The sequence below is a fragment of the Scyliorhinus canicula genome, chromosome 6, assembly GCF_902713615.1.
Source record: "Scyliorhinus canicula chromosome 6, sScyCan1.1, whole genome shotgun sequence".
NCBI classification, from domain to species: Eukaryota; Metazoa; Chordata; class Chondrichthyes; order Carcharhiniformes; family Scyliorhinidae; genus Scyliorhinus; species Scyliorhinus canicula.
In genome coordinates, this window is record NC_052151.1 from 5,638,214 (window position 1) to 5,651,412 (window position 13,199).

The 13,199-nt window shown below is 49.5% G+C and overlaps 1 protein-coding gene across 3 annotated transcripts in view; it reads right to left on the minus strand.

Annotated features, from left to right (window-relative positions):
- enah (ENAH actin regulator) overlaps positions 1-13,199 on the minus strand; it is a 482,877-nt gene that overhangs the window by 222,426 nt on the left and 247,252 nt on the right. For 2 of the 3 annotated variants that reach the window (XM_038798926.1, XM_038798924.1), the window contains one exon: positions 11,086-11,160. The exons of the other annotated variant lie outside the window; for it this stretch is intronic. In XM_038798926.1, coding sequence (XP_038654854.1) covers positions 11,086-11,160 — 75 coding nt within the window. The remainder of the gene's footprint in view (positions 1-11,085; positions 11,161-13,199) is intronic. 3 annotated transcript variants of the gene reach the window in all.

Sequence of the window (13,199 nt, forward strand, 5' to 3'; positions counted from 1 at the left end):
CCCCTTCTACCTTACCCACAGAGCCCGCCCACGATCCTTACCCACAGGGCCCTCCCCTCCATCCTTACCCACAGAGCCCGCCCTCATCCTTACCCACAGAGCCCTCCCCTCCATCCTTACCCACAGAGCCCTCCCCTCCATCCTTACCCACAGAGCCCTCCCCTCCATCCTTACCCACAGAGCCGTCCCCTCCACCCTTACCCACAGAGCCCTCCCCTCCACCCTGACCCACAGAGCCCTCCCCTCCACCCTGATCCACAGAGCCCTCTCCCCCCTTACACCATCCTCTCACCTTCTCAGCATTTGCCGTCCAATAATATAAAGCAAGTTCCGGAGGCCGGGACCCCCTCTCACCTTCCTCTCTGTAATAACACCTTTCTAATCCTGAGAACCTCCCCCCCCCCGCCCCCCCCGAAACCATGGCAACACATTGATATTGACAGCCTGTACCCGACCTGCCAATGACAAAGGGAGATTGTCCACCTTGCCAAATCAGCCTTCACCCTCCCCACCAAACTGGTAAAATTAAACTTCCGGAGCCCTGCCCAGTCCCGAGCCACCCGCACCCCCAGACACTTAAAGTGAGACGTGACCAAGCAGAATGGCAGCCCTCCCACCCCTGGTCCCACACCCAGTGCAGAGACCATGAAAATCTTACTTTTCAATTGTTTAACCTGTACCCTGAGAACTTCCCAAACCTCTGTAGCAGCTCCATAATAACCCCCAGCAATACCCTCGGCTCCGAGATGTATAGCAGCAGATCACCTGCATATAGAGACACCCTCTGTTCTACCCCACAACTCACTATCCCCTTCCACAAACCCAAGCTCCTGAGAACAATGGCCAATGGGTCTATAGCCAATGCAAACAGAAAGGGGGACAAAAGACAACCCTGCCTCGTACCCCGATGCAATGCAAAATACCCCGAGTTTGAATTATTTGTACGCACACTTGCCTTTGGTTCTTTGTATCGCAGACGCACCCATGCATCAAATTTTGGCCCAATCCCAAACCTCTCTAGTACCGACATCAGGTAGCCCCATTCTACCCGATCGAATGATTTCTCCGCATCCAGAGCTACCACCACTTCCATCTCCCTACCTTCTGCTGGAGAGAGGACCACATTCAGCAACCTCCTCACGTTCGAAAACAACTGCCTTCCCGAAATGAACCCCATCTGGTCCTCCCCGATCACCTTCGGGAGACACCCCTCCAGCCTTAACGCTAACACCGTTGCCAAAATCTTGGCATCTACATTTAGTAGTGAAATGGGTCTATATGACCCACACTCCACCGGGTCCTTATCTTTCTTTCGCAGTAACAAGATGGAAGCCTGTCCTATCGTTTGTGGCAAGTGTCATGTGACTGTCCTTTTAAGAAAAGTGTGTTATCAAATGGCTGCAGTGATGTAATTGTGTGGGTGGAGCAGGAATGTGATTCTGCTTTTTACTTTTGTTTTAAGCTGGAAGCTCGTTTTGGCTCTGTGTTTTAGTTTCACTTTCAGTTGGAGAGCTGCATTCAAACCAAGCAGATGTATTTGGATTGGATTGGATTGGATTTGTTTATTGTCACGTGTACCGAGGTACAGTGAAAAGTATTTTTCTGCAAGCAGCTCAACAGATCATTCAGTACATGGAAGAAAAGGGAATTAAACAAAATTCAAGAAAATACATGAGAATACATAATAGGGCAACACAAGATATACAATGTAACTACATTAGATAGAACATAGAACAGTACAGCACAGAACGGGCCCTTCGGCCCTCGATGTTGTGCCGAGCAATGATCACCCTACTCAAACCCACGTATCCACCCTGTACCCATAACCCAACAACCCCCCCCCTTAACCTTACTTTTTTTTTAGGACACTACGGGCAATTTAGCATGGCCTATCCACCTAACCCGCACATCTTTGGATAAGCACTGGCATCGGATGAAGCATACAGGGTGTAGTGTTAATGAGGTCAGTCAATAAGAGGGTCATTTAGGAGTCTGGTGACAGTGGGGAAGAAGCTGTTTTTGAGTCTGTTCGTGCGTGTTCTCAGACTTCTGTATCTCCTGCCCGATGGAAGAAGTTGGAAAAGTGAGTAAGCCGGGTGTGAGGGATCCTTGATTATGTTGTCCGCTTTCCCCCGGCAGCGGGAGGTGTAGATGGAATCAATGGATGGGAGGCAGGTTCGTGTGATGGACTGGGCGGTATTCACGACTCTCTGAAGTTCCTTGCGGTCCTGGGCCGAGCAGTTGCCATACCAGGCTGTAATGCAGCCCGATAGGATGCTTTCTATGGTGTATCTGTAAAAGTTGGTAAGGGTTAATGTGGACATGCCGAATTTCCTTAGTTTCCTGAGGGTATAGGCGCTGTTGTGCTTTCTTGGTGATAGCGTCGACGTGAGTGGACCAGGACAGATTTTTGGTGATGTGCACCCCTAGGAATTTGAAACTGCTAACCATCTCCACCTCGGCCCTGTTGATGCTGACAGGGTGTGTACAGTACTTTGCTTCCTGAAGTCGATGACCGGCTCTTTAGTTTTGCTGGCATTGAGGGAGAGATTGTTGTCGTTACACCACTCCACTAGGTTCTCTATCTCCCTCCTGTATTCGGACTCGTCGTTATTCGCGATCCGGCCCACTATGGTCGTATCGTCAGCAAACTTGTAGATGGAGTTGGAACCAAATTTTGCCACTCAGTCGTGTGTCTACAGGGAGTAGAGTAGGGGGCTAAGTACGCAGCCTTGCGGGGCACTGGTATTGAAGACTATTGTGGAGGAGGTGTTGGTGTTCATTCTTACTGACTGTGGTCTGTTGGTCAGAAAGTCAAGGATCCAGTTGCAGAGTGGAGAGCCAAGTCCTAGGTTTTGGAGCTTTGATATGAGCTTGGCTGGGATTATGGTGTTGAAGGCGGAGCTGTAGTCAATAAATAGGAGTCTGATGTAGGAGTCCTTCTGTTCGAGATCCTCTAGGGATGAGTGTAGGGCCAGGGAAATGGCGTCTGATGTGGACCGGTTGTGACGGTATGCGAATTGAAGTGGTTCAAGGCGTTCCGGGAGTATGGAGGTGATGCGCTTCATGATCAGCCTCTCGAAGCACTTCATTACAACTGACGTCAGGGCCACCGGGCAGTAGTCAGTGAGGCATGTTGCCTGGTTCATCTTTGGTACCGGTATGAAGGTGGTCTTCTTGAAGCAGATGGGGACCTCGGAGTGGAGTGGGGATAGGTTAAAGATGTCTGTGAATACCTCTGCCAGCTGGTATGCGCAGGCTCTGAGTGCATGACCAGCGATCCCGTCCGGGCCCATCGCCTTCCGAGGGTTCACTTTCAGGAAGGCCGATCTGACTTCGGAAACTGATGGTGGGTATGGGTGAATTATGGGCTGCTGGGGCACTCGACAGCGGATTGATGGTTACCGAGCAGAGAATGTATTATGTTCATCGGGGAGGGGTGCGCTGCTGCCAGAGATACTGCTCGGCTTCGCTTTGTAGCCCGTTATGTTGTTTAGTCCTTGCCATAACCGCCGAGAGTCTGTCTGTGACTCTAGCTTAGTTTGATATTCTCTCTTGGCATCTCGGATGGCTTTGCAGAGGTCGTACCTGGATTTATTGTATAGGACAGGGTAGTCTGCCTTGAACGCCTCAGATCTGTCCTTCAGTAGGGAGTCAATCTCGAGATTGAGCCATGGTTTCCGGTTGGGGAAACGTACGTACTGCTTTCTTTGGCACGCAGTCGTCCACACATTTGCTGATGAAGTCTGTGACGGTGGTGGCATACTCATTTAAGTTAGTCGCTGAGTTCTTAAATATGGACCAATCCACTGTCTCTAAGCAGTCACGTAAGAGCTCTTCTGTCTCCTCGGACCAGCACTGCACAACCTTCTTAGCTGGATTCTCCCGCTTGAGTTTCTGTTTGTAAGCCGGGAGAAGGAGCACAGTCTTATGGTCTGATTTAAGATCTGAGCAGGAATGTGATTCTGCTTTTTACTTTTGTTTTAAGCTGGAAGCTCGTTTTGGCTCTGTATTTTAGTTTCACTTTCAGTTGGAGAGCTGCATTCAAACCAAGCAGATGTATTTTGGCCTCTCTCTCGCTTCTAGCTAAATTGGGGCCTACTGATCGGTGGCCGGGCTGGTTCCATGAGGGCCTATGTTCCTCCACGCCAGGCCCCTGTAGGTCTCCGCCAAATTGCCCGGGGGCTGGCGCGGAGACGGGAATGTTTCCAGATCACTTGATGATTTCAAAGTAATGCCTGTTTCTGAAGAGAATTCAAACCTATTGGACGGTATTTTCTGACCCCGCGTCAGGTTGGAGAATCCCTGGGGGGACGCGAGAATCGTGCCCCGCCGCCGGCTCATCAATTCTCCAGCGCCGAATCTCGGGCACCCGTGGGATCGCCGCTACGGCGGTCGGGGCCCGTTAACCCCCCCCCCCCCCCCCGGCAATTCTCCGGGCCCCGACATGCCGAATGGGCCGCCGGGTACCGCCGGCGTGGGTTACTCAGATCCCACACCGCGGGACCTGGAAGGTGTGTCTGTGGGGGGGGGGCCATCCTGGAGGGGGGGGGGGAGGCGAAGTCGGACCCCGGGAAAGTGGGGGGGGGGTTTCTCCAGGGTGACCTGGCCCGCGATAGGGGCCTACCGATTGGTGGGCGGGCTGGTTCCATGAGGGCCTATGTTCCTCCATGCCGGGCCCCTGTAGGGCTCCATCAAATTGCCCGGCGGCCGGCGCGGAGACGGGAATCCATGCGCAGAATCACGCCGGCCGTAGCGCGCATGCACAAACTCGAGCCGGCCGGTCCGCACCGGCTGGAGCTGCTGGACCACTCCGGCGCCGACATAGCCCCCTAGGAAGGGGAGCATTCCTCATTATCGGGGACCGTTGACGCCGGAGTGGTTGGCGCCGCTTTTCACGCTGGTGTCACTGTCTTTGTTAAAAAGTGTTTTGGCTTATGGATGTTGTTAGGAAAGTTACTAAGGGTTACCTATAGAGTACTGGATCATTGTAAGGCAGGGGTGGGCAAACTACGGCCCACGGGCCGTCTTAAATTTAAAAAATAAAATAAAAATTAAGGTTAATGGGGGGTGCTGTTGGGTTACTGGTATAGGGTGGCTACGTTGACTTGAGTAGGGTGATCATTGCTCGGCACAACATGTGTTTCATGTGAAGTTTCTACTTTAAAATATTAATTAATAAAAATTAATTGCTTTTTTGTCTTTAAAAACCTTTTATTTTGGCTATTTTAAATATTAATTATTTCACTTAATATACTATGCGGCCCTTTAAAATTGTGAATTTCTGAATGTGGCCCTTGCACGGAAAAGTTTGCCCACCCCTGGTCTAGGGGGTGGTGGGGTTATCAGTGTTGGTGTTTAAAAAGATGTTTACTAGGGCTGCGTTTAGTGGTGTTCAGCAGGGTTCAGTGCGGGGACCATTGCTTTTCGTAGTATATATATATAAAAAATGATTTGGAGAAAATGTAACTGGTTTCATTAGTAAGTTTGTGGATGACACAAAGGTTGGTGGAATTGTGGATAGCGATGAGGACTGTCAGAGGATACAGCAGGATTTAGATCGTTTGGAGACTTGGGCGGAGAGATGGCAGATCAAGTTTAATCCGGACAAATGTGAGGTAATGCATTTTGGAAAGTCTAATGCAGGTAGGGAATATACAGTGAATGGCAGAACACTCAAGAGTATTGACAGTCAGAGAGTTCTTGGTGTACAGGCCCACAGGTCACTGAAAGGGGCAACACAGGTGGAGAAGGTAGTCAAGAAGGTATTGAGTATAAAAATTGTCAAGTCATGTTGCAGCTGTATAGAACCTTAGTTAGGCCACACTTGGAGTATAGTGTTCAATTCTGGTCACTACACTACCAGAAGCATGTGGAGGCTTTAGAGAGGGTGCAGAAGAGATTTACCAGGATGTTGCCTGGTATGGAGGGCATTAGCAATGAGGAGAGGTTGAATAAACTCGGTTTGTTCTCACTGGAACAAAGGAGGTTGAGGGGCGACCTGATAGAGGTCTACAAAATTATGAGGGGCATAGACAGAGTGGATAGTCAGAGACTTTTTCCCAGGGTTAGAGGGGTCAATTACTAGGGGCATAGGTTTAAGGTGCGAGGGCCAAGGTTTAGAGGAGATGTACAAGGTAAGTTTTTTTACACAGAGGGTAGTGGGTGCCTGGAACTCACTGCCGGAGGAGGTGGTGGAAGTAGGGACGATAGTAACGTTTAAGGGGCATTTTGACAAATACAAGACTAGGATTGGAATAGAGGGATATGGACCCCGGAAGTGTAGAAGATTAGATGGGGTTACGGGAATAGGGCGGGAGAGTGGACCTAGTTAGGATGTTCTTTTGGTGGGTCGGTGCAAACGTGATGGGCCAAATTACCTCCTTCTGCACTGTGGGATTCTGTGAATTTGGAAGGTGTTGTCTAAGCAGCCGAGATTAGTTCCTGCAGTGCTTCTTGTAGATGATCCCTTGTTCGATTCCAGCCATGTCTGTGTGGAGTTCGCCTCGTGTCTACGTGGGTTTCCTCAGGGTGCACCCCAGAATTAGATCCAGTATTGCGTGGTCCCCAGTTGAGCCCTCTACATATTGACCTAAAATGTTCTCCTGTATACATTTTAAGAAATCCACTCTATCTAAGCTATGGGTACAATCTTCCGGAACAATTTCCAAGTGTTGTAGTGAGCAGAAATTGCCGCGAGTTTCCTGGCGCTAGGTCCAGCAAAACCGACAATGCAATTCAGCATTAATTGGTCCACTTAACGAGGCCTCACGGGCTCCTCGCTGATTCGCTGGGACCGCGCTCGCAGGCCCTCTGCCAACAAGGCTTCTGGATGCCATACTCGCTCACTAGGACACTACCCTGAGGAACCCCTGCAGTGATGTTCCTGGAACTGCGATGATTGACCTCCAACCACCACAACCATCTTCCTTTATGCTAAGCATGATTCCAACCAGTGGAGAGTTCCCCACCCCCACCCACCATTCCCATTGACTCCAGTTTTGCTAGGCTTCTGGATGCCATACTCGCTCAAATGTTGTCTTGATGCCTCTCTCACCTCACCTCTGGAGTTCGGCTCTTTTGTCATTGTTTGTGTCAAGCGAGTCAAGGCTGTAATGAGGTCAATAGCTGAGAGACCATGGCAGAACCCAAACTGAACTTCAGTGAGCAGGTTATTGCTGGGCAAGTTCTGCTGGACAGCACTGCTGATGATCTCTTCCATCACTTTACTAATGATCGAGGTAATTGACCAGGTTGGATTTTTCCTGGTTTTTGTGTACAGGACATACCTGGGCAATTTTTCTTATTGGTAATTAGCAGTCAGTATTGTAGCAATGAAACAGAACTTAAGCTGCACTTGCTCAGCCATCCCCAGCCAGCTCGCAACAATGGTGTCAAGGAGACCAGCCCCAAGATTTGGGGTAGCTAACCAGGGGAGGCTCCTGGATACGGTGGAGGCCAGGAGGAATGTCCTGTTCCCCCTATGTGTCCCGGAGGGTGAGCCACAAGGCAGCCAGTGCTGTCTGGGTCGAGGTGTCGGCAGCAGTCAGTTCAGACTGTTTGACCAGGACTGGCCTCCAGTGTCGGAAGAAGGTCAACGACCTACACCGGGCAGCATGAGTGAGTCGACACCAACATCCCATTTCCCACCCCCCAAGGGAGCAACTTCCCCCAGGCGACCCCCAACCCTCTCCATCCCCCTTCCCCTTCTGCACTCCCTCCACCAGCGCAGATACAATACCTCGGTGGGACGTTAGTGGTCAGACTTCTGGGGCACAATCTGGTGAGCAACAAACTGTTGCTGATGCATCTCTGGTGGAGGCAGGAAGCCTCAGGTGAGACAATAGTTGGAGGTGTGCTGGATCCCGCGACCCAGCTAGGTCCCAGCTTGATGCTGAGCCTCTGGAACAGGGTTACTGAAGCTGATGGGAGATGATAGGGAGCGGCCGAGACATTCAGAGGGAGATATGAGCTTCACTCCAGCAGATCCATAGCTGCTTGGAGGAGTCCCAGAGGCTACGGGCACAGGAGATGGCGCCGGCAATGAATGGCACTGAGACCAACACTGCTACAGTGGCGACCGCAGTGGAGAGCCTGGTGCACCATGAGTGAAGATGTCCCTCAACCACATCTCTGTGATGGCTACTATATCACAATTCCACATGTCCACACTTGCCCTTAACTCATCTTTGGAGAGTTGGTGCAGACTTGATGGGCTGAATGGCCTCCTGCATTGTAGGGATTCTATGATTTATTGAATGTCATGGGGCGATGGCTGGATTCTTGGTTGTTGGAGATGGCCATTGCCTGGCACTTGTGTGCTGCAAATGTTACTTGCAACTGTCAGGCCAAGCTGGATCTTGTTGAGGTCTGCATTGCATTTGGACATGGACTGTTTCAGTATTTGAACTGATGCGAATGGTACTGAATATTGTGTAATCATCAGCGAACATCCCCACTTCAGACCTTACATTGGAAGGAAGATCATTGATGATGCAGCTGAATTAGTTGAGCCTGGGACAGTACCCTGAGGAACTCCTGCAGTGATGTCCTGGAACTACGATGATTGACCTCCAACAACCACAACCATCTTCCTTTATGCTAAGCATGATTCCAACCAGTGGAGAGTTCCCCATCCCTGCCAACCATTCCCATTGACTCCAGTTTTGCTAGGCTTCTGGATGCCATACTCGCTCAAATGTTGTCTTGATGCCTCTCTCACCTCACCTCTGGAGTTCGGCTCTTTTGTCATTGTTTGTGTCAAGCGAGTCAAGGCTGTAATGAGGTCAATAGCTGAGAGACCATGGCAGAACCCAAACTGAACTTCAGTGAGCAGGTTATTGCTGGGCAAGTGCCGCTGGACAGCACTGCTGATGATCTCTTCCATCACTTTACTAATGATCGAGGTAATTGACCAGGTTGGATTTGTCCTGGTTTTTGTGTACAGGACATACCTGGGCAATTTTTCTTATTGGCAATTAGATGTCAGTGTTGTAGCAATGAAACATTAAGAAAAATGAGGTACTAATATTGGGTCAAATGCAATGTTCCGAATGTGGCACACAAAAATGAAATGAAATTAAATGAAAATCGCTTAATGTCTCAAGTTGGCTTCAAATGAAGTTACTGTGAAAAGCTCCTGGTCGCCACATTCCGGCGCCTGATCGGGGAGGCTGGTACGGGAATTGAACCGTGCTGCTGTGGTTGGTGAAGCCAGTCAGTAACTTTCAGGGAAGAAGGCGGGTCTTCTGGAGAGCGCCATCTTTTGTTCACAGTAAGAAGTCTTACAACACCAGGTTAAAGTGAATCACCTGATGAAGGAGCTGCGCTCCGAAAGCTAGTGATTCGAAATAAACCTGTTGTTGCAAGATTTCTTACTGTGGCCACACCAGTCCAACGTCGGCATCTCCACATCATGGCTACGATGATTTGTTGAGTTCTGTTAAGCAGCCATCGAAGCAAGGACTCAGAAGTCTCCCTCTCTCCTCTCTCTCCCTGTGCTGGACGATATTAATAATAATAATACAGGGGCAGCACGGTGGCGCAGTGAGTCGCACTGCTGCCTCACGCGCCGAGGTCCCAGGTTCGATCCCGGCTCTGGGTCACTGTCCGTCTGGAGTTTGCACATTCTCCCCGTGTTTTCGTGGGTTTCACCCCCACAACCCAAAGATGTGCAGGCTAGCTGGATTGGGCATGCTAAATTGCCCCTTAATTGGAAAAAATGAATTGGTTACACTAAATTTATTTTTTTTAAATGAAAAAAAATAATAATGATACGATATTAAGAAGCATTGTAGTCAGATCTGTGAAGACATTCCTGTGTTAAAGGAGCACAGACACCAACAGATCTGGGAAAGAGATATTGAGAGTGACGGTACAAGTTTTCCCAAAGGTCAGTAACCTTCAAACTGTGTGTGTCAAGGGCTGGGAAGAGCTAAAGAATTAAAGCTTAAGGTGGAAGCGTTTGTGAGAAAGCCGCCAGAATTTGTACAGGAATTGGATCGTAAAAACAGCTAAATTCCAGGACCAGAGCTGTATTGTTCTCAGACAGGAATGTTCCCTTCCAGTCGGGGAACACTTCAGCAGTCAAGGGCATTCAGCCTCTGATCTCCGGGTAAGCGTTCTCCAAGGCGGCCTTCAGGACGCGCGACAACGTAGAATCGTCGAGCAGAAACCTATAGCCAAGTTCCCCACATGAGTACGGCCTCAACTGGGACCTTGGATTCATGTCGCATTACATTCACCCCCCCACCATCTGATCTGGGCTTGCAAAATCCTACCAACTGTCATGGCTTGAGACAATTCCCATCTCTTTAACCTGGGATTACCCCTCTCTCCACTTGCTCCGTCTGGTCCTGTAAAGACTTAATTACCTGCAAAGACTTAACTACCTGCAAAGACTTGCATTCAAAGTATCATCTTGCATCTTTGAATTTGTCTATATATATGTTTCTGGAACCCACCTCTAGCTCTGAAAGCTAGTGATTCGAAACAGTCTGCATGGGTTTCCTCCGGGTGCCCCGGTTTCCTCCCACAGTCCAAAGATGTGCGGGTTAGGTGGATTGGCCATGCTAAATTGCCCGTAGTGTCCTAAAAAGTAAGGTTAAGGGGGGGGGGGGGGGGGGGTTGTTGGGTTACAGGTATAGGGTGGATACGTGGGTTTGAGTAGGGTGATCATTGCTCGGCACAACATCGAGGGCCGAAGGGCCTGTTCTGTGCTGTTCTATGTTCTAAACCTGTTGGGCTTTAACCTGGTGTTGTAAGATTCCTTACTGTGCTCACCCCAGTCCAACGCCAGCATCTACACATCTTGTTCTCACAGGGAGGTGAAAACTTCATCTGGTGGTAGAAAGACAGAGGTGCACAGACCTGAGCATCCTGTGGACAGCACCATCTGGTGGCCGGCAACAAGAACTGCACTGACCTGGAATTCTTAGGTGAAACACCATCTGGTGGCCGAAGGGCAGAATTGCACCAACCTGAACCTCTCGAGTAAACAATGAGAGACTGCAACCAGAGAGTGAAGACTAATCTCAGACCTACCCCTTTAATCCCTGTTTTATTGTATTTCTCGCTGACCCTTACCTGGTGTTTGTTTTCAGTGTGCTGGGCAGAAGGTGGGTGGGATCTTGGGATTAGGTAGTCTGGTAGACGGTTATCCTGTTATTTAAAATGAAATGAAAATGAAAATCGCTTATTGTCACGAGTAGGCTTCAATGAAGTTACTGTGAAAAGCCCCTAGTCGCCACATTCCGGCGCCTGTTCGGGGAGGCTGTTATGGGAATTATTTCCTTATATGTTATTTCCTTATATGTTCATCTTTTCTCCTTTTTATTCATACTTTGTTAATGTTTTACTTATAAATCAGGTCTCAGTAACTCATTGGAGCAGTCAAGGATTACAGCGCCAACCCCATAACCCCTGATCCATCCCGGTCCCGGGTCACTGTCTGTGCCGAATTTGCATATTCTCCCTGTGTCTGCATGGGCCTCACCCTCACAACTCAAAAGATGTGCAAGGTAGATGAATTGGCCACGCTAAATTGCCCCTTAATTGGATTTTTTTTTAAAAAGTGGACATGAAAGGATACTGCCAGGTAAAATAAAGGAAAATCCTAACTTCTGGTGACGAGGGTGTGCTAGCAGTCGCATATCAGTTCTATGGAACTCTTTGCTGCAGAAGGCTGTGGAGGCCAAATCACTGAGTATCTTTAAGACAGAGATAGATAGATTCGTGATTAATATGGAGATCAGGGGTTATGGGGAGAAGGCAGGAGAATGGGGATGAGAAAATATCAGCCATGATTGAATGGCAGAGCACTCGATGGGCCGAGTGGCCTAATTCTGCTCCTGTGACCTATGGTCTTATCAGGTCGCTCTCCTCCGAAGGGCAAGAAAATAAGCACTTTTAGCCAAAATAAGCCCACAAAAACTGGACTAAATCATATCCTCACCCTCAACAATCAACAGAGATGCCAGGAAGCACAGCTCCAGAGATCACAGAGAAACCCAAAAACGGCAGTAAAGGTCAAGAGATGGTGTCCAGCAACCCATAAAACAAGCCCCCCACCCCACCCCCGGATGGATGGAAGACGGTCCTCACGAGGGAAGGAGGGGATAGGGACAGAAATCAAAGAGGCGGTCAAGGGGGCAGTGACAGAAGGGACTGGCCGCCATGTATGTGGCCCTTGGCAGAATGGGAAAGAGACTGAAGGCCCAGGGCAACACGATAAAGGAACGTTAGAAAGACTCGCCAGACCACAGCGACCGAATCATCGCACTGGAGGCTGAAATAAAGAGGTGACTCAGACCATAAGATCATAAGTCATAGGAGCAGAATTAGGAACATTCCATTTGTCTTCCTAACTTCCGACTGAACCTGCACATTAAGAGAATCGTGAACAAGGACTCCCAAGTCCCTTTGTGCTTCTGATTTCCTAAGCATTTCCCATTTAGAAAATAGTCTATGCCCAAATTCCTCCTTCCAAAGTGCATAACCTCACACTTATCCACATTATATTCCATCTGCCACTTCTTTGCCCACTCTCCTACCTGTCCAAATCCTTCTGCAGCCCCCCTGCTTCCTCAATACTATCTGCCCCTCTACAGATCTTTGTATCATCTGCAAACTTAGCAACAGTGCCTTCAGTTCCTTCCTCCAGATCATTAATGTAAATTGTGAAAAGTTGTGGTCCCAGCACAGACCCCTGAGGCACACCACTAGTCACCGGCTGCCATCCTGAAAAAGACCCCTTTATCCCCACTCTCTGCCTTCTGCCAGTCAGCCAATCCTCTATCCATGCCAGGATCATACCCTGACACCATGGGCTCTTATCTTATTTAACAGTCTCCTACGACGGCAAAACTGGCGGCACACCTGGACCAATTCACCCACCGTTAAGGGGCTAATTCAGGCGGTGTCTCGACAGCTGCGTCAGTGCGCTCTGCTCCGCACGTACAGTTTTAGCAGGCCTGACCCTGTATTCTCCGGGACCTCCGTGATGGTCTACCTCCAACAGGAGAAACTCCTGATAGTGAGGTCCACTTGTGCTTTTAAAAATCTGCTAATGAAGGAGACAGAGGAGGTAGGACATACAGAGACGCGATTGTGGGCTGTGGTCCTAACTGGGAGTGGGGGATGACCCCCCATGGAACAGATCAATTCCAATGAGAAATAGTGCCAGATTGGGGATAAGCACT